Here is a 21,324-nt window from a genome sequence, read left to right as displayed (position 1 = left end):
AAAATACTCACAATATAAATGTTACCTGTTATGGTTACACGTGCATGCAAATGTTACCTCTTTGTATATTATGAATGTGCCTACATGAGGGTTCTTCCCGTAACTTTATTAACGCTGGTCACAAAGACTTGGGGAATGATCCATGATCCTTTTAAAGATAAATAGTTGCGGAGACTTGAAGAAGGATCCTTGATTATTTTAGGTATATTGAAGATACGCATGAAGATTCAATAGGGATATATGTGGAGACATGAAGATCTCACCATAGAGATTTTTTATGGAGATATGTTTAGAGATTTTAACGAAGATTTATGTTAAAGACATGGAGAGAAATTACTACTTTTATTGAAAAGTTTAAAAAATAGAAATACAATTATTGAAGATAATTATAGGATTATTTGATCTTAGGTAGCTTATCAATTGTGCAAACTTCTTTCCTTCCTTGTTCTGGATTTTTTTTTCCATGAATTGGTGAAGGTAACTTTTGACAACCAATCTTTCTATCTCCTTTTCAAAGTGTGATATTCCTCAGTATCATGTCTATAATCATTGTGAAAAATATAGAATTTATTATTGTTTCTCATGTTCACATTACTTTTAATGGGAAAACGATACTGCACAAATTCTCTTTTTAATAACAGCTAGCACCTCAATCCATGTGGTGGTTAGAAGGGTAATATGGAGCTTGAAGAATGTAAGGCAATCATAAATGTGTCTCTTGGTGCTCATTTTAAAAGCTTTAGTTGGAGAATGCTGATATTAGAAAGATTTTTCTCAGTAAAAACATGGGTAACCTTGTCTAATTATGCTGACTTTTTACACCATCATATAATTTTTCATGGTCTATTTAACGCTGAAGAGATTTATATTAGGGAGAGTATATAACTTTTCTATAGGGAATAATTATATACTCTACTAATTAGAGCTTATATGATGATGAGTTCAAAGAATCTTTTCACATTGTATAATTTTTTGTTGAACCTTTAAACATGTCTTGGTGCTCTCATCTTCTTGTTGTGTAATGGTGAAGAGTCTGATGATGCTTTGTTTATTTGGAATACCTGTGCTGAAGTGATATGTAAGTTTGGAGTTGAAATCATAAAAATAAAGGATAGAGCCACAATCTAGGCTATGGTACTATGCATGAGCATATCCACGAAGCATTGTTGAAGAATTTTGCACATTGCATCATAGTCTTGTGTGACAAGCTTTAAGATGTATCTTACATTTTGTATGCGCTTTTAGGAGTTTGTGAATCCCTTGTAGTTGTCTAGGGTTGTATTTATAGAAACACAATATTTGAAAAGTTATGTTCAGTATTCTATTGTAAAGTAGAGATTCTTCCAATGAGTTATGTTTAAGAACTCATAGAGCCGGTAAGAGTCCTAACATTGTCATGAGGTTTAAGAGCCCTCCATTGAAAAGTGGTTACCGTGATTATTTTTTTTTATAGGGCATGAGAGCCCTTCCCATTGAAGAGTGATGATTTGATGATGTTGCTATTGTACTAGGGAGATCTCTGATTCATCTCTTGGAGAGTGGTACATATAACACTAGAGAGACCAAGTGCATCCATTGGAGAGCACTGTATATAACATTAGGGAGACTAAATCCATTCTTTTCTAGGAGAAATGCACATTCTTAGGATAAGTGTTGAGGGGCCTTTAACCATCACTTGAGTAGTGAGTTGTTGACGCTTAGGTTGGGTAAGAGTGTCCGTGGCAACAAGTTGACTTGTCCCACGTCCTAGCCCAGATGGGCATTGGTTATATATGCCATGTAATGGCATGGAAATGCCAAAAACAAGTTTTGGAAAGAAATCGATAGCTTTTTGATCAGTATCCCTACAAACGACACCATTAATGAAGCCCTAAAAATCTAAGTAGCTTAAGAATATGGCTCTCAAGTTGGATAATCAGTTAATCAATTAGTCCAAGCAATCTCATCCATTCTCCTTAGCCAAAATGATTAATAGCTTGTACTTGGTAGGCCAAGGTGACTTATAGCTAGTACTTGCAAAAGGTCACTTGTTGTGGATGTGTGGACTTTCAAATGCTTAAGTAAGTATTTCTTAGAGAGAGAAAGTATAATAATATTGTAGAGAGAGATGCTCTCAAATATATATGTAGTAGAGAATGAAGATTGTGAACCTTTATTTTGAATGATTTATGGTGTATTTATAGTCCATGAGTCTTGTTTTTCTGTGGAGAGGAGGAGTTGGAGTGTAATTCCATCTTTATGATATTTTGAGTTGTATTGTGAATTGTATTCCACTCATTTTATATAGCAAAAGAATGGAGATATGGTAGGCCATGAGAGACTTTAATACACCTAATGGTATTGGTGAATGTAGACTTGTTTAATTTAGTATATTTGTTGAGAAATAATTCATATAATATTTTATGTAACAATCTATAGAATTGATGGCATTAGATTCAGGTATTATGTTTGAATCCATAGGTATAGTGAATCCAACCATACCCGAGGTACGATGACAAAAATCCTTAGGAAGTCCTCAGGCTCAACATCGAGGTAACATGCGACATGCCCACTTTGTTAGCCTGACAGTGCGGTAGGTCAAGCTATTGGATCTGGTAGGTGTCAGATCTAAGTTGTGCCTGGGCCTGGTATATTGCCAGGCTCAGGTACTGAAACTACATTGTTTGGGTTTTATTGTGATTTTTTGAAAAAAAAATATAAAGATATATTGGTAAAATCTAGTTTCATACTAATCTTCAAAGTTTTAGATAGTTTGACAGAAACCAAAATAAATGACTTCCAAACTATCTATATTTAGTGAGTTCCAAACTATCTGAACTTAATCATCAGCTAAATAATGTTCTATGATACATCCACACCTACAATAACTGAATGATAACTGAAGTGCACTCCTTTAATATTTGAGAAACTAACAATCAACACATCTGCCAAATTGTGGTCTTGGAGTGTGACGATTGTTGGCTCCAGATCCAGGATAATCGTTGAGTTCTACAATCTTTCTTCCATGTGCGATATGTTCATCGTGATCCTTCTTCTTGCTCTGGAGTACCTGTCAGCGGATGGATTAATATTCATGAACAAAATGGAGTTGAGAATATTGGGATTATAAAATCAAGCATCATGATCTTAGCTGTAGGGAAATCAAGAATTATGTATTTTGTTACCAGGTGGGTGTCGTCAAGAATCGGACGAACTTGATCATGACCATGCACCTGACTTCCAGTTCCTGGAGAAATAAAACAACACATCACATGAAGAAGAATTATCGTATTAAGAGAAAAAGAAAGAAAGAAATGAAGGTGTTGAGAAAGGTATTCAAGACATACTCCTTGTTGAGATTGAAATATTGCTCCAATAAACAAGGTTAGAAATCAACAAAAAGCTTACAAGTAACCGAAAGAGCATTCCTGCCATTGCTGGAACAAGCTTCCTTACTGACAATCTAAGGGAAGCCCTCAAATTATGTGTATATATCATGGATGTTTCTGATAAAATAGACTTGCCAAAGTCAAAAAGTGACTCGAACACAACTCACTTGTGCTTGTGGGGGAGAGGGCCTGCGCGTTTTAAGTCCAGCCATAAGATCACATGGATCGAAGCCATTAAATTGTATATATTAGTCTGTGAAAGTGGGGGTGTAATGAGAACAATATATCAATTAACGTAGTGGGTAAAGATGGAGCACCTAAATTCGAGTGGAGGATGACTATAGAAATATGATGTCTTGCACTAATCTAGTGGGAAGTAATATTTATTAGAGCCAAGGTGTTCACTGCAAAGTTTGCTCCCTCCCTCTTTTATTTTTTATTTTATTTTGGTTTTCTGGGTCTTCAACGGCTTGCTCACATCCGTGAAATGTGACAAATTCACAATAAATTAAAGCAATAAAATCGATATCTAAGAAGTGGGAGGTAAATTCAGAAGATATGCTATCTGATCAGCCAATAGTCATGTCCGTTGATGGTTTTTTCCTTTCATTTTTTGAATGCGTGGATCGCGACCACTATCGATTGATGTTCTTAGAGTATAATCAATTTTTTTTTTAATTAAAAAGTAGTTTTATGTTAATACATGGTTTTGTTTAGAAACCAAGGCAATATATATCACTTTTAAAAAAATTAATATTATCCTTCACATGCATAATTAAATAATATTATCTTGTTTATTTAAAAATATAAATTTAATAATATTTGAGAAATTCATATAAAACATAATTACTCATTTTTAGCAAAAATCTATTTCTTATACGAATATTCTTCTGGAAGGCCCTACATTACCACACTTTTTTACCCGCATTCGGGTAACTAAAAACTTTATTTTTTTCTATAATTATTACATGTCTTCTTGAAAAGATATATATTTTTTGTATTAAATTGTATTTATCTTATATAGTTGAAAAATATAAAAAGTAAAAATCAAATTATGATTGCATAAACTAAGCGTGCATATAAACAAGTAATAAAATTATAAAAAAAATATACATGTAAAATTATAAACATTTTCTAATTATTAACAAAAGATCAAACCTTTGGAATCCATTAAGTTGCCAATGATTTATGCTTGACTCCCAAGATTAATCAAACTACACACTCAATCCAACAAACAAAAAAGGATACATAGTAAAATTGAAGTACATGTACTATTTTTCTCTCTATTTAAGTGCTATGATTTATGCTTGTCTCTGCCAAGATTAATCAAACTACATAGTCAAACAAACAAACAAAAAAAAGATATATAGTGCAATTGAAGTACATGTACTATTTCTTTTCTCTATTTAAGTGCTTATACTCATAAAAATCGATCAATAACTATCATTACTCAATTTTGACCTCAATTTTCAAAATATTTTTTTTTTAAAAAAAAAGCATTAAAAAAATAATGTTCAAAGTAAGATTGTAAAATTTCTCGAGTTTAAATTGGATAAGATAAAATTTTTAATGCGGAGATGCATTTTGAGGGTTGTACTTGGAAAGAATTGGCCATGATTGAGGAAATTAAAAATGCCAGGGACCAAAATACTAAATTGGCTTAATTAAAAAGAAATCAAAGAAAAATACCAAAATCGGTCAAAATTGTAAGAATTAAAGGATAAGGGATCAATGTGAGAAGTCAGGAGATCCTATTAATTCAATCAAGAACTTAATCAAATGAATAGTTTTGATTTAATGACCCATTTAACCTAAATTTGAAGAAATTGCATGTTCAGGGACTATAATGAAAATTCAAGGAGTTTGAGGGACCCAATTAACTTCAATCAGGGACCTAATTGAATAAATTTCAATTAATCAATGTAATCAGGTCTGTATCCCTCATGTCTTCTGTGTGTTTTGTTTTTTGTTTTTATTATTATTGTTTTTTTAATCTAACGGTGTTCATCCTAACCTATTCATCCAAGGGTCATAAGTTTATAGTCTTGACCCTGTCATTTTACACTTTGTTTGCCTGCAAGTACAAACATAGGAAACATAAGAAAAGGAGAGAAAAAAGAAAGAAAGGAGAGAACATAGCCGAGGGAGAGACATCGAGAGAGAAAAAGGGTTGATAGAAGCACTGATAGAGAGAACTAATAAAAAGAGTTTCTAGGGTTCTAGTGAGAGGACGTAGTTAGAGTTGAGTTGAAAAAAATGAGAACAAAAGGAGAGACTTACTGGGAGGGAGATGCAAGAAACCTAGGAGACTAGCTATGTGATCTAGTTGAATTAAGATTTTCTCTATTGAATTGGTGCATGCCTTTCCTCTTGTTTCCTTTTGTTGTTAACTACATTTATGAATGTGTAAAGCCAAGAGCGGAGGTATTTAAAAGGCTGAGGTGGGCTGGAGCCCAAGTGGAAAAATTTTTTCATAAAAATCCAATAACCCACTTTATAAAACCTTTTCCCTTGTCCTTTATTGGAAACCATAAAAAACCTAAACACAAATAATTAATTAGCTGTGAGACAATCAGATTCACATCATGTCCTTGTAACTTGGGGTTTCAACTTTCTTCTTCTTAACAACATATATTTAGTCTTTGCAGAGGAATCTATACATTAAGCTTAAAAATTGTAAAACCATCATGTAAGAATTTCCAAGCCTTAACTTTTCATGTTGAACCATGTTACATCTTCATTGTAGTAAACTACAATTAATGATTTGGTGAACATCAATGAATTGAATTGACTGCTTTTATAATCTCTCGTCCTTGGATTAATTGTGATTGAATTTAATTCACATAATACAAAATTGAAGATTTTGGTCCATAGAGAAATCACATCTTAGATTTTAGAAAATTCTCAATTTCCACGATCATGGGACAATTGTATTCTCCCGAATACATATGATTTATGTTGATTTGTAATTTTAAATACACATGTTTTTTGTATCTATGGAAGTACTATGAATGGTGGTAGTTGTATTTCATGAATATCCTATTGTGCCATTAATATTTCTTCATCTTACATCTGACTTCCCTAATCTCCTGTACTTGAATAGGTTATAAATTATAATGGAAAATCAAGGGAGCAAGAGAGGAAAAACTATGTTTTCATTCTTTAAACCAAACGAGCAAACATCAACTAGTAAAGGACATTCTCCATCCAATATTGATGTTCAAATCGTAATGACCAACCCCTTTTCAAATCTCAAAAAGTTGAAATTAATGTTAATACTCTTGAACGAGATCTTGTGATATGAATTCCATTGTGGCAATATTTTATTAATCAACAAGATGAAATTAAAAGAGCTTGTATCAAAATAGGTCCATATCAACCTAAGTTAGCAGAGTATCCGAGGACAATCAGGGAGACAGTATTGTTGATTTCAATACTCTTGGTTTGATCAATTTCCTTGGTTAGAGTACTCCCCATCAAAGGATGTAGTATTTTGTTTTCCATACTTTATCTTTGAAAACAAAGTGCCTCGTCATCTCACATTCACCACCGAAGGCTTTAAAAGTTGGAAGAGGGTTAATGATGGGATTAGATATGCACTTTTGATGCATGTGGGAAGTCTCACTTCACCACATAATAATGCTGTGAAATTTGTTGAATGTAAAAACTGTTAAAGAAGTTGCAATTTAGGACAACAATTAAAAGTGGTCTGATTAGTACTTAAAATTGCATTTTTATCAAGGTTTTATATCATCATTTTGCACTTGAAGTATCAATAACTCCTTAACTAAAGCATATTTTATAATAACAAGTCTGATAATATAAGATAGCTTTAATTTATGATAAATGCTCATTTTAAATGCAGGAATATCTCACAATTCAAAGGATTGATTGATGTGATTAACTATTGAAAGTGAAAGGACAAAGAAAAGGCGAAGCTTAGAAAGGAGATACCGATTCAATTCAAATTGGAACACTGTTCAGTTATTGGGTCATATCTGGAGCTGTAGATCTTGAATTTTAGTTTAATTTATATGGATAGAAAGATAAGAAATAGGCCTACAATGTTCATGAATAATGAAAAACCCAAATCTGCCGTTTTCAATTCCAAAGTTTGGCCACAAAAGAGAAGTCAGAATCTATCCTGCAATCCAACCCAAACAATGCTCAGAATTTTACCCATATCTGGCGTTATAGAAGGAAAAATGATGTGAAATTTTATGGGTGGAAGGCAAAGACAATTTCCAACAACTTTCATGCGGAAGACCTGCTCAAATTATGATGGTAACAATGACATTTCATCCAGAAAAGAGCTTGAGGGCTATCCACCAGCAGCACTACTTAGTAGTTTAGCCATATCTTGAGATTTAGTGATCCAAATAATCTGAAATGTTATGGGTGGAAAGATAAGATGATTGCCAACAACTTTCATGAGGAACACTTTGCCAAATTATGATTGCATCAATGTCAATTTATCCAGCCAAAATGCTTGAGTGCTGCTGTTCACCAAGTCCACTAAATCAATAGTTGGCCACGACATCAATAATCAATTACCAAATGAATAGTTCTGAATTTTAGCCTATAAAAGGAGGCATTTGCCATTCATTTAGGAATCTTGGTTCTTCATATCAAGATCATGTTCTTGCTCTCTCTTTATATTTTTGTAATACTTAAGTTTTGCTTTCATTAATCTCTTGTTCATGCTTTTCATTTCCTTTACTATACTTAGTTAACTTATATCATATTTATGTTCTTATATTGTTTATTTATATTTTTCTTCTTCATAATATCTAGCTAAGTTAATTATGTCAACGTGAAAAGGTTTCACTAATGGTGTTAGGATAAGTATAATATAAACTCAACATGAACTTTAATGTTTATATCCAAGAAAGTTTGCTATTAACATGTCTTATCATTTTTATCTTATTAATTCTTAATACCTTGCTTGTTAAATGGCTAATCTAGATTTGTGTTGTATAACACTTGGTACATCAAATACTTGATCCTTCATAGTCTTCGGCCGACATCGTTATTATGAGAGGAACTTGATTTGTTGTCAACATAAGTTAGCATCATGAATACCTGATAAAATTTATAAGTATGGTGTTACGTAAATAAGATGATTAAGATGATTATGTTGATAATTTATAAAGAGTTTATACTTTACTTATCTCTAATACTATTAGTGGATCCTCTAACCTTGACATTTATTTTTATCATTGTTTAATCTTCACATTTATCTTACATCTCAAAGTCCTCTTTAACTCATCATCACCATCACCATCATTGTTGTTGTTTTTATTATTATTATTATTATTATTATTAATTTATATAGTTCACCTCCCTGTGGTTCGACCTCGGTCTTGCTGGGTTATTTATTATTTTGACACTCCTGCACTTGGGATAAGACATCAACTCTTTGATCGTGTCATGGTCGATGGCTTAGCTTACAAGCATGTGCATTTAGAGGTCATGATGAATCTTCAGCTTCTAATAATCGAGACAATTTCATGGAGATGATAAAATTTATAAGGAGATTGAATGTTAACTTGATAATGATGCCTTAGAAAAAGCTCTGAAAAATGAAAAGTATACCTCACCAACTATTCAAAAAGAGATTTTGCATATTCTCACGAACAAAGCTAGGAAAAAGATTTGTGAAGAAGTTAGAGATGCAAAGTTTTGTATTTTGGTTGATGAAGCCAAAGATGTATCAAATAAAGAACAAATGGCTATTGTTTTGAGATTTGTTGACATTTAGGGTTTTTTACGATAGCGATTTTTTGGTATTGTGCACGTTTCAAATACTACTTCTTTAACACTCAAAAAAGAAATTTGTGATGTGCTCGCTCGATATAACTTGCATATTCTCAATATAAGAGGTCAAGGGTATGATGATGCTAGCAATATGCGTGGCACACGGAACGGACTAAAAGCTTTATTTCTTAAAGATTGCCTTTATGCATATTATGTACATTGTTTTGCTCACCAACTACAACTGACAGTAGTTGCAGCGGTCGGAAATGAAATTTCTATTTGTGCTATGTTTGTTTCCCAGAATTCACTTTCCGGAAACCCATTTTTCAAACTTTCCTGTGTTTGTTTGCCATTAGAAAAGTTGGTCAACAAAAAATACTTTCCAGTCAAAGGAAAATTTGGCTTGGTTTTCAGGAAAGTGTTTTCCTGAAAAATTTTGGCGGAAAACACTTTCCGAAAGTTGTGAAAACTTTAGAAATGTCATATTATTTGTTGATTATATCAAATTTGGTTCTCAAATTTTTGATTGCTATATATATATATATATATATATATATATATATATATATATTTTGTTTTGAATATTTAGTTTTCAGTTTCATCTCTTAAAATTTAATTTTTATATTAACTTTGGTCCTTATTTTTATAATTGTTATTTGCTTTTCCCTTATCATTTTTTTATTGAAATTTTTTATGTATCAAATTTGGTCCTCATTCTTTTGATTGTTACTTATTTTATTTGAAATAATTTATGAAATGTTAATTATTATTATTTTAATTTCTTCATCTTTTATTTTTATTATTTTTTAGATTTGATCTCTATTATTTTGATTATTATTTATTTTATTTGAGATAATTTATGAAATTATATTTTTTTTTTCAATTTCATTCTCTTTCAACTTTTTAATATGTAAGATTCGTTCCTCATTATTTTAATAAACTTGAGAAAAATAAAAAATTAATAAGTTATTTTCCAGCTTATTTTCCATGACATAACCAAACACTGAAAAATGTTTTCCAACTTATTTTCCATTACACTGCCAAACATCAGAAAATAATTCACTTTCCCGGAATTCACTTTCCAAAAGGAAACTAATTTCCAGCAAACAAACAAGGCTATTATTTTTCTCAAAATTGACAACCACTATCAATCTTATTAGTGCTTCTTCCAAACGTCATACCGAGTTACATCATGCTCAGGCTATAAAAATTACAGATATGGTAGCTACTGGAGAACGTGAGATTGGTAGAGGGGCTAATCAAATTGGTAATTTACATCGAAGTGGAACTACTCGACGGAGCTCTCATTTTTATTCTATTTGCAGCTTAATGGACATGTATGGTGCAACTATTATTGTACTTGAAAGTATGGTTCAAGAAGGATCTTCTAACCCTATACGTGGAGAAGCTAGTGGTTGCTTGATTGTGATGAAATCTTTTGAATTTATATTCATCTTATATTTGATGCACAAAATAATAGGGATTACTGATTTACTTTGTCTAGCTTTGTAGCAAAAATCTCTAGACATCTTAAATGCAATGAATCTTGTATCAATTACTAAAGCCTTGCTTCGACCTTTGAGAGGTGCCGAATTTGATCTTCTCCATGCAAATGTGAAATCTATTTGCATACAATATGAGATTGACATATCACATATGAATGCTTTGTATAAAAAGGCTACAGGTCGTTCATGTCAGCAACAAGGATTAGTGGTAGTTTACCAACATTATCATTATAATATATTTAACTCAACAATAGATTTTCAGTTGGAAGAATTAAATTCTAGATTTAGTGATGGAACAATGGAACTCCTTGTACTTAGTTATGCTTTATAATCTAAGGACAACTTTAATTATTTAAAGCTGATGTTATTTACAAGCTTGCTGAGAAATTATATCTTAAAGATTTCAATAAACAAGAGATGTATTATTTAAGATCTCAGCTAGAGCATTATGAGATTGATTTGATTCATCATAAGAGCTTTCAGAATATGTCTACCATTTCTGAATTGTGTCGAGGATTAGCTGAAACAAATAAATCACAGCACTATCATTTGATTGACAGGTTGAATTGTCTTGTTTTGACTTTGCATGTTTCCACTACCACTACAGAGCAAGTATTTTCAGCTACGAAACATGTTAAAAATGTGCTTCACGATAAAATGAAATAGGAGTTCTTAGCAGATTCTATAATGATTTACATTGAACGAGAGCTTGTTGAAGATATTGATTCAGATTTGATCATAGATGAATTATATTCTACAAAACATTGAAGGGTGCAACTTTGATAGTGTAATTTATTTTTATTTTTATGTACTTAAATTTTTTATATATATATATATATATATATTGTGTTATGTATTTGAATTGAAACTTTATTGTTAACTTGATAAATTTATATATACAAGTTAATGATTGATCTTAAAAAATAATTTGTATGTATTTGTATTGTAGCCCAGGGCAGAAAAAATTCTTGGCTCCGTCCTTGTATGTGTAAAGGTAACCTTTTGGTGTTGTGGTTTACGATCTTCTTTGTGCAAGGAGTTACCATTTAGGCGGCTGGAGTTAGGTTAAGGCTGTTGGAATGGTTCCGACAGGGGTGGCACGTGGCTACCATGCGCCAAAAATGGCTTTTACTATTGGCGCTTCCATTGCATGCATCAGTCAGGCTTGGTATTGCATCGACTAGCTTACCAATATGCCTCGTAATGGCTTTTTTTTTCAGTGCAGGTGGTGAGCTTCACTACGATCTAAGATAAGAGATCAACAACTATAAAGTTTTGTCCTTCCTTTATTTTACTTGATTTTTTATTGTGGTTGTTTATTGCCATTATGGTTGATTTATCTGACATCTGGCAGCATCATGGAGACTGGGTTGTGGTCATGGCAATGTTTTCGACGATTGTTTATAAAGGGCAACAATGATAGCAATTATTATGGTTGTTCATGTCAAAAAGATTAAGCATTGAAACTATTGTTGTTGGGTAACTAGAACCTGTAGAGGTTATTGTGACTGAAGGAGATAGATGAGGTTGTTGGTACTACTCACGATGGGGTTGTTACTAGAGAGGAGGTTGTTCTCAATTAGAATGAAGGAGATAGATGAAATGGTGTTGTTAGGGGGATGTTCTTAGCGTGGTTCAAGTTGGGAGATGTTGGTCTAATGGAGGTTGTCTGTTGTTGCTGATGATGGAGAAGCTATCCACGGCAGGGACGGTAGCTGGACTGAAGGAGAGAGATCAGGAGAGATCGTGTGTTTTTAAGCGATGATTTTTTTTATTCTTTATTCTTCTTCTTTTTCTCTCTTTTTATTTTTCACTCACCCTCTAAATTTTTTTTTTCATGGCTTTGGTTTTTGATGAAATAAATGAAGTTAGGGTTTTCTTTGTGTGCTTGGTGGCTCCTCCTCCTTATCTTTGCTATTCACTTTAATTTATAACCCTTTACATAAACTTTTTTATTTATTTTTTATCCCTTATTCTAAGTATATTCTAAGAATATCTCTATTGTATTTTTTTGGTCCTTCATTCTTTTTATTTTACACTTTAGCCCACTTCTTTATTTTACTATCTTTTGATTTTTTTTTTAATTTTCTCATTGTTTGAAAAAAAATGCTAATGTCAATTTGATAAAAAAACATTTACTCAAGAATTTTGAAATGGGTGTTAATGGTTATAATGTGTAGAAAGCATATTTTTGAATTTTAATTTTTTGAAAAGACGTTTATTTCTTGAATTTTTTTTTGGAATTGAGGGTCAAAAATCGAGTTATAACACAAACCTATAAACAAATAATCATTCACACGCTCAAAGGTTTCTTGCTTACCTTCATTCATCGATTTCATATAAATCTACTCAAATGAGGGATCATATGAGTAATTTGTTGGAAATTAGATTTCATGATTTTTTTCAGACTTGATGCTTCTGGTCATATAACCAAAGTTACAAGTTTAAAAAGTTAACTTAGCTTAACATCATTATTATTTTTTTACTTATTTTATTTTTTAGTTTCATCATTCAATATTTTTTTTTAATGAGTTTTGTGGTTTTCTTCATTTTTATTTTTATGAGGTTATCCCGATCTCATGACCTTGACCTTGAGTTTTGCGAGTTAACTCAATTTGACTTGACCCTTATTACTCAAATTATAGATTTGACATGCTAGCTCCTATTGATCTGAGCAATTTTTTTTCCTTTTAAATCTAATTTCATCATTTCATATTTAATTTTCTAATAATTGAGCTACATCATTTTTTGTCTTTTGAAAAAAATTATTTTTTCCAAAGTTATCATGATCACTTTTTTTAATCTGGTACATTTGTTGTCATTGCTTTTTTTTTTTCATCTAAATAAAATAAAACCAATTTATTTGACTTAGACGGTTCTATAACCAGAGTCATAAATTGTTTTAAAAACATTTGTAGTATCTAAACATTATTTTTTACAAAAAAACAGAGATTATCTAGTCATTGCAGTCATTGCAGGCATTAAGGCTAGATCATTCTAATTTGCATTTTAAGTGCTTTAATTGAAGATGTTCAAATAAAATTCAAATATGTCCTAAAACATAATTTTTAGCATCAAATCATATTAAAAAGATTATTCTTCACTTCATAAGCTCGTATAAAAGGGAATTCTATTATGATTTAGTGCTAAAATTATTTGTCATGGCATTTTGGAGTTTATTTTAACATTTTAAATGAACATTACATGATATCATCCATCAATTCATCCATTAAATATTCTTTTTAATTTGCATTTACTTGTAAAGTGTTTTTATCTAAGTCAAAATAAAATTCAATTTGCTATAAGAAATAATTTTATCATTAAATCATATTAAATTCCTCTGTTATAAGACGAAATAAAAAAATTTATTATGATTTTACACTAAAATTGTCTTTTAGGGCACATTTATGATTATTTAGATGTGGAAAAACTTTACTAGTTTGTATAAATTGAATGGAATATTCAACTATTATTAATAGTATATTGATGAAGATGTGACATTGTCAAATGTTCACTATATTTTAAGGAAAACTGATAAAATTAAAAGGTTTGGGATTCAATTGATAATTAGATAACATATTTGGTATAACATTGATAAAATCAAAAGATTTGAAACTCAATTGATAATGATAAGTTACTGCGGATTATTATTATTATTATTATTATTATTATAGACAACCTAGTTCTCCTCTCTTAAACAAAGAGCATCTTAATCAACAATTAAAAAAGAGAACATGTCATTATTTAGCATTTTTATATTTTAAACCTAACAATATTTTTGTCAAATTAAATTTTATGAGGTTTTGTATGATTAATAAATTGACTTAAATTCATTAAGTTTGACATGAAAATAGATGACTAAGCTAGTCTAACCAAACTTTAGAAGAAGTTTATAAATATTTTAGCCCAATAATGTTGATTGATTAATGATTTATTTATTTATTATTTATGAATTAGTTTGTATTTTGTTTTTCAATAGGGTCATCTGCAATCTATTGGATTATTTCAATATAAATGTTTCAAAGATCCTTTGTTAATAGATGTTTGGATTTGGATAGACTATGTTGGGCCCATGGGCTCATTCATTTGGACCTTGTAACTTGCGTTCATAGGATCAGAATGAGGGTGAGAATCCAATCAACTTTCCTATTAAGAGGTGTTTAAAAATGTGGTAAATGTTATTTTTTAAATTACTTTTCATTTAGAAATGAATCAAAATAATATTTTTTTTTATATTAATACCTCAAAACGATCTGAGAATTTAAAAAAATAAATAATTTTAAGCAAGAAAAAAGTGAATTTTAGCTAACATTCATTTGGGCCACCTCCCCAACCACATCATTCACTCGACCACTAGCAAAAGTTATGTTTTGAGGAGTCTACTGGATGGATCTTACTTGTATGGTCTTGTAGCACAAAAAGACAAGTGCAAGTTTAGTGGGATGATTTAAGCAACTACTGTTCTGCACAAAACAACACATTATTTATCAATATAATAAATTTTAGAGAGGAAGCAACACATGGAAGTTCATGACTTTTCAATTTAATTTCCAAACAGATTAGTATTTACACTTAACTCTTAAGTGAAATACACAAAATAATAAGGAACCATATGACACTAACTCTTACATGTCATAATGTTATAAGCTGGAATCATATCAATTAAACAATTGAGGAATAAGGATGCCAACAACCAAGAATCTAAAACTTTAAGATGTAGAGTTTTCTTCCATTTAATTTTAGTTGTATATTATTTTCCTATCTCTTCTTGGCAACCAAACAAGAAAGAAATAACCAAAATAAGATAAAAAATAACAAATAAAACATTTGAAATAGAGTCTTTTCTAAGTGACTTCTGCAAAAAGTGACCTATGTTATCATAACAGTATTAATCAATCCTAACCCAGCTTTGTACTTCCAACACATTATCCAAATGGAAAACACTGGTAGAAAAGAAAACATAAACACAACAGCATTACAGACAAACCAGTCAATTAAGAGTTGTAATTACAAAGCTAAAGATAGTTGAGAAATAACCAAAATGAAAATTGCTTGAAATAAATGCAGGAGGACATGAATGCAAGTTGAAGTGTATTTTATTTGGTATATGATGCATTCGTTAAGGTCAAAGTAATTCTATGCATTTAATAACAATCCAAAACCAAAAGGTCTTCAAATTTTATCAACTTAAAACATAGGAATAACTAGTCATAATTTTGTTTTTTTTATTACAAAAGGCATTACATACAAAACTATATCCTAAGACGTAATCAAACAAAACATTTATAAACCATTAAGATAAATTACCAAAAATCAACAAACAAGAACAAAACTTTTAAAAAGATGTAAACTTTGTATTCTAGTAAGCATGTTTATTTAACTACTAAAAACTACACACAAAAAATTAAAAAAAAATGAAAGCTTGTCAAAGACCCCCCTTTTAAACATATCTCTCTCGTAAAGTTTGAAACTTTTTTTTACTTGTTACCAAACTTGTTTGTTTGTTGAGAAAAGTTGATTATGAGAGATTATGACTCGCTTGCAATAATGAAAAAAACCACTAAATCCTAAGAAAATGAAAAATGAATCAATCACCTGTATAGAGTGTGAGAAAAAGAGAGAGGAACGATGATTTGAAACCAAAGATGAAGAACATCACCACCCTTCAATTTTTTTTCCTTTCTCCATGTCCTTTGCTTTCTTTTCCTGCTATCTCAAACCAATTTAACGAGTGAACAACTCTGACAATATGTAGTGGGCACTATTCATGATGCTAGAATGGAGAGCCTTTTAGATATCATGGAAGCTATAGGAAAAAATCACATTAGTTAACTAGTATAGTTAAGGATTCTCTTTAGATATTAATGGTGTGGATGCTATAATTCATTACCATTTTTTTTTTGTCAATTCTATCTTTAGCTTCACACATGATTAATGCACCTCAGCATTGCTAACTATGTACATACCACATCACTTGTAATACTACAAACTAATTGATTCTATATATATTGCTTTGTATCAATATTCCCTTACCAAAAAAATTTTGTTGTCAAGGTTAGAGTTTAGCTACTTCTATTACAAATTATAAAAAAATTCTCATGTTGCATTGGCTTGTGAGTTGTAGAATTAATGAATTCATAGCTTTATTGCAGCCACAATTCCATAATTAACCATTCTTTTGTCTAAATTAACTAGAGGATATGGTATTGCACCATCACTGGAAGGTAATAGAATTTGATTAATGATTTAACCATAAGCAAGTTTTAACTATGAAAGTATATGAAAGGTAGTGTGAATCTAAGCATTACTTAAAAGATCTAAAGGATAACCTACCTCACTAATCTTATCAATAATCTTGAAAGGGCTATAAAAAAAATGACATAGCTTTTTATTAGTATGTTGTACCATTGATCCTTGATGATAAGCTTGTAACTTAAGATATACCTAATTTATTTCATATCAATGTGATGTTTATCAACCAAATTCTTCATATGTTTTTAAGCCTATTGGAAATGAAACTTAAGCAAATCCCAACATAGTTTCTTTTTCACTACTGTTAACAATAGTATCACAATGTCATATTAGAAGACATATTATATAAAACAACATAATCCATTTCGATTAATTCTTACAAATTACCTAATTCAATAAAACATTATAGCATCAATTACTTCAATTTATACCTAATTGTTTTCATTGGATAAAATCCTCTAATTATCCTAAATTGTAAAAAAAATCAACATAAAACCCTTTTTTCTTGTAACTTAAACCTATTTGATATAATTGATTGTTTTAATTAATACCTAGTTGCTTCAGCTGGGTAAAATTCCCTAACTATCCCAATTAGGCCTAAAATTTAACATAAAACCCTAATTGAAGCAATTTATAACATTAATTGATTTGTTTGATAACTAATTGCTTCAACTAAACAAAATTCACCAAAGGATCAATTATCCTTTCTAGGACATTCAACATAAAACCCTAATTAATTTAAATTCAACTAAACCCTAACATAACAAAATAAATCCATTTAGTGATCACTTCAATCCTAGCATAATCATGAAATAACAACCAATTTCACAAAATTAAAAGTGATATAGAGTGCTTACCTTGACTTGTTTAAACAAAAGTGGTGGAAGTGATAATAGTGGTGCACTAGGTGTATAGTAATAAATTCACGGTAAAAGTGAGAGTCTTTTTAATTTAAGAACAAAAATTAAGAAAGATATTCAATAGGTTTAGATAAAGGGGTTGTTTGCGTGATAATAAACAATATTTTCTAACTATCCATGCATCTTATCGAGAGTTTTTAACAATTTAAACTAAGAATTTTTATTTATTGATGAGTTATCTATAGTCTTATTAGGTGAGGGTTATTATTAAACCTCTAATTAGGCAATTTAAAAAATGAGTAATGACACTCGAATTCATAGTCTTCATTTGTTTATTGACTGTTGGAGTCTGAGAATAGGAAAATATTGAGATGACATCCCTTCTTGTTTAAAAACCCGGGTCTTTAAAATCTGAAGTTTGATATGGATGTGGAAATGGGTTTTTGGAGCCCAAAATCAAAATAAACAAACACTGAAATACGATAGGTTAAAACATGAGATCCTAAATGCTAATATAAACATGGATATCCTATAAATAAAAGGATGAACCTTTAATCATTAAGAGATTCCTACAAAACAAAGATTTAGTGAAAACATAACTAAATATAAAATAAACAAGAAAAGAAAATCAAATCATATAAATAAAATAAAATAAAAAACAAGCCTTCATTTAGTTTATATTGGATCTAAAACCTAAACTCCATATCACATCACACAATTAAACAAGATAGGATTTGAATCTAAGATCTAATATCACCTAAAATTAATTAACAATTACAACAAAGTGCAAAAAATTAACTAATATAATTCAATTATTATATAAACTATACTATGGCCATATCTGATAGGGTCAAGCACATTTATTAAAATAAAAAATCATAACTCCAATTTAAACAATTCTAGAAACATATGAAATCATATATATTTTTCATACAGATAACAAAAGAGAACTTCATTACCAAGATTCAAATGGCCTAAGTATAAAAAATATTTTTATATATAAAGCTTAGGGTAAATTACAATAACATCTTTATGAATCTCATAAGCTATCTAAAAATTTAAAAATTCAACACAAATCCCTTTTTACATCCAAATATCCTTAATCACTATTTAAAAAATATAGTAAAATTTAAAACAAATTAATAAATTACAGGTTGAATATTAAGAAAATTAAACCAAGATTGACCAAAATTAAATAGTTTATCCATGTACTAAAATAATAATCATGTCCATTTTGTTATATTCTTTCTTTAGTTTGAAAAGTTCTTTTTTTAAAAAAAAAATTAACTATCCTTTTCCTATAACGATGAAGAATATTTTAGCTGCAAAAGGAGAATTATGTAATAATTTCTTAAACGTTAACAAATTTCTCTTATATGTTCAAATTTTGAATGATACCTTAAAGAAGTTGTAATTTACAATAAATCATATCTAGAAATAAAAAGGACTAATTATGCTTCATCACATGTTCTTAGAATCTTTTAAGAGCTTTATAGAATAAAGAAAATACAAAAATGGGTTTGATATATATTAAGTGAGGTATTAGGTAGTGAAAGAAATATAATTCATGACAATTGATGATTAATGTTTTGATATAAAAAACAATCATCTTCAATTTGAAAGTCATCTTATATTAACTTTAACACACACATTTTTATTAAAAAAAATCATAAATTAGCATTTTCACACACACACACACACACACACATTTTTATTAAAAAAAAAACATCATAAATTAGCATTTTCACACACACACACACACACATATATATATATATATATAACAAAAAATAAAATAAAGATCAATCTATGTGAATCATAATGCCACTTGTTCCCCTGTACATTGAAGTTTACTTGTTTACATCGATACACAAATTGCATTCAACCATGTAAAGAAACAGACAAGATGACTCCAATTCATCTCCGATGAATTTAGTTACCGCTAAATGTTTGGACGATGGTGTTGTGCCACGGGTCTGAGATGTGCTGCAAGAGGTTCTCGAACGGTCCTTTGCCAGTCACATTGTGCTGAATCACAAATCCTAAGAATGCCAACATTGCCAATCTCCCTGTCGCATAAATCAGACAACATTAGCTTAGCCAAAAAAAGTAAAAGCTCAATTAACCAGGTTTTGGATAATCACCATTGGCAAGCTCTTTCTCTTTGGCCTCAAGAGTGGGTGCAAAATTGAGGGGGTTGAAGATGCCGCCGGGGTACCCACATTCATTTGGAGGCAAGCTGTATTGTTTGAAGATGGGATCTTGGTTAACGCATCCTGGGTTCTTAATATCTTGCCACCTTCTTATCTCGACGTAATGGAACAGTATGAACTCGATCACAAAGAGGGTTGATGAAGACGCAAAGTATTCTGCTTTGCCAGCATCATACCACTGAGGAGCATTGATGATTCCAATCTTTGTGAAAACTTCTGGCAGTAGCATTCCTGCAACGCCCAACATGGCCCAACGACCATTCACAAGCTCAGCCTGAACGAACCATCTCAAGTTCTCAGGGTCCTCTGCAAGCCCGAGTGGGTCAAACCCATTATCACCTGGAAGGCTGAGTCATACAAGACAAGGTTTCAGTCAATGCTAATTGAGAGCATTAGCTAAGAGAAAAGCTATTAAACATGTTTTCTTTTTCACCTGCCATTTAGATAAGATGGAGAAGGCAAACCCGGTAACCACTCTCCTTTCTTGGCTTCAACCTTGAAGCTAGGAGATGACGATGCCATTGGTTTGATGGACAATTCTCTGTTCAGTTTACTTGGAGCCCCAGCGAGAAACCTCGACTTATAAGCACATGGCCGGAAAACGGCAGCAGAAGCTTGTGTTGAGACGGTGGCCATTCGTTTTCTTTTCTTTCTTTCCTTGTCGTTTGATTTTTGTTCCCCTTTCTACCCGAGTTCCGGCAGGGACAGAGGAGGGTCTTGATTGGTTTTGTAAGCTAAAACATGACTATATAGCTCAATTTCATCTCAGAGGAACACTTGTGGTTCTTGTTCTTTGTTAAAAATTGACGGTTGATGTGGTTGATTTTATTGATCCAACGATGGAAATGTGCTTTGTGCGTTCGGATGGTCCAATGGGAGCACCAGGGGCTTATCCCTTTATCCTGGTGACATATCCACATATCGATTGCTATGTTTGCTGTTGGCTGAAATAAGATCCTGTGGGGCCCTCTTTTTGAATGTTGGTGATATCACTGGTAAGACGAATCTGCCACCTAGGATCATAGGCAACCAATAAATGCTTCCCACATGGCTAGATGAAGTATCATCTTATCCAAGCCAAGCGACAGATAGATAATCCGTAGAAATACTTTTTAACTATTTATTTTAAAAAAACCTAAAATTGCTGCACTGTAGACTATAAGTAAATTTATAGCGGATTTTAATAGTTGAGTGACAATTTTAGCCTTGGATTTGTTGGTTGGATTATTGATCTTAGGAGGGTGTTTTGGGTATTTCAAGTGTTTTCCTAATTTTTTTTATCTCAGATATAACAAAAAATTAAGGTTTAGCTACAGAGAAAAAACTAAAAAAATCAAGAAAAAATATCATGAGTCTACAAAGATGGTTT

General features: G+C 30.9%; 2 protein-coding genes across 3 annotated transcripts; both read right to left on the bottom strand.

Moving 5' to 3' along the window:
- Positions 1–2,707: 2,707 nt before the first annotated feature.
- LOC133675198 (uncharacterized) lies at positions 2,708–3,603 on the bottom strand. Of its 2 annotated transcripts, none has more exons than XM_062096490.1 (3): positions 3,327–3,603; positions 3,165–3,226; positions 2,708–3,049 (listed from the first exon to the last, which is right to left on the bottom strand). In XM_062096490.1, exons 1-3 carry the CDS (start codon positions 3,475–3,477, stop codon positions 2,909–2,911), a joined length of 354 nt encoding a protein of 117 aa, XP_061952474.1. In that variant the 5' UTR covers positions 3,478–3,603; the 3' UTR covers positions 2,708–2,908. The 2 variants fall into 2 exon arrangements, with proteins under 2 accessions (XP_061952474.1, XP_061952475.1); XM_062096491.1 differs by having other exon boundaries at positions 2,708–3,040.
- A 15,930-nt stretch (positions 3,604–19,533) lies between these two features.
- On the bottom strand, positions 19,534–20,688 carry LOC133675940 (chlorophyll a-b binding protein P4, chloroplastic). Its single transcript, XM_062097505.1, has 3 exons — positions 20,389–20,688; positions 19,887–20,302; positions 19,534–19,811 (listed from the first exon to the last, which is right to left on the bottom strand). Exons 1-3 carry the CDS (start codon positions 20,589–20,591, stop codon positions 19,675–19,677), a joined length of 756 nt encoding a protein of 251 aa, XP_061953489.1. The 5' UTR covers positions 20,592–20,688; the 3' UTR covers positions 19,534–19,674.
- Between the last annotated feature and the right edge of the window lie 636 nt (positions 20,689–21,324).

The sequence above is a fragment of the Populus nigra genome, chromosome 16, assembly GCF_951802175.1.
Source record: "Populus nigra chromosome 16, ddPopNigr1.1, whole genome shotgun sequence".
Classification (NCBI taxonomy): Eukaryota; Viridiplantae; Streptophyta; class Magnoliopsida; order Malpighiales; family Salicaceae; genus Populus; species Populus nigra.
The sequence above is the reverse complement of the archived record's forward strand: the minus strand, read 5'-3'. Positions and strand labels throughout refer to the sequence as shown.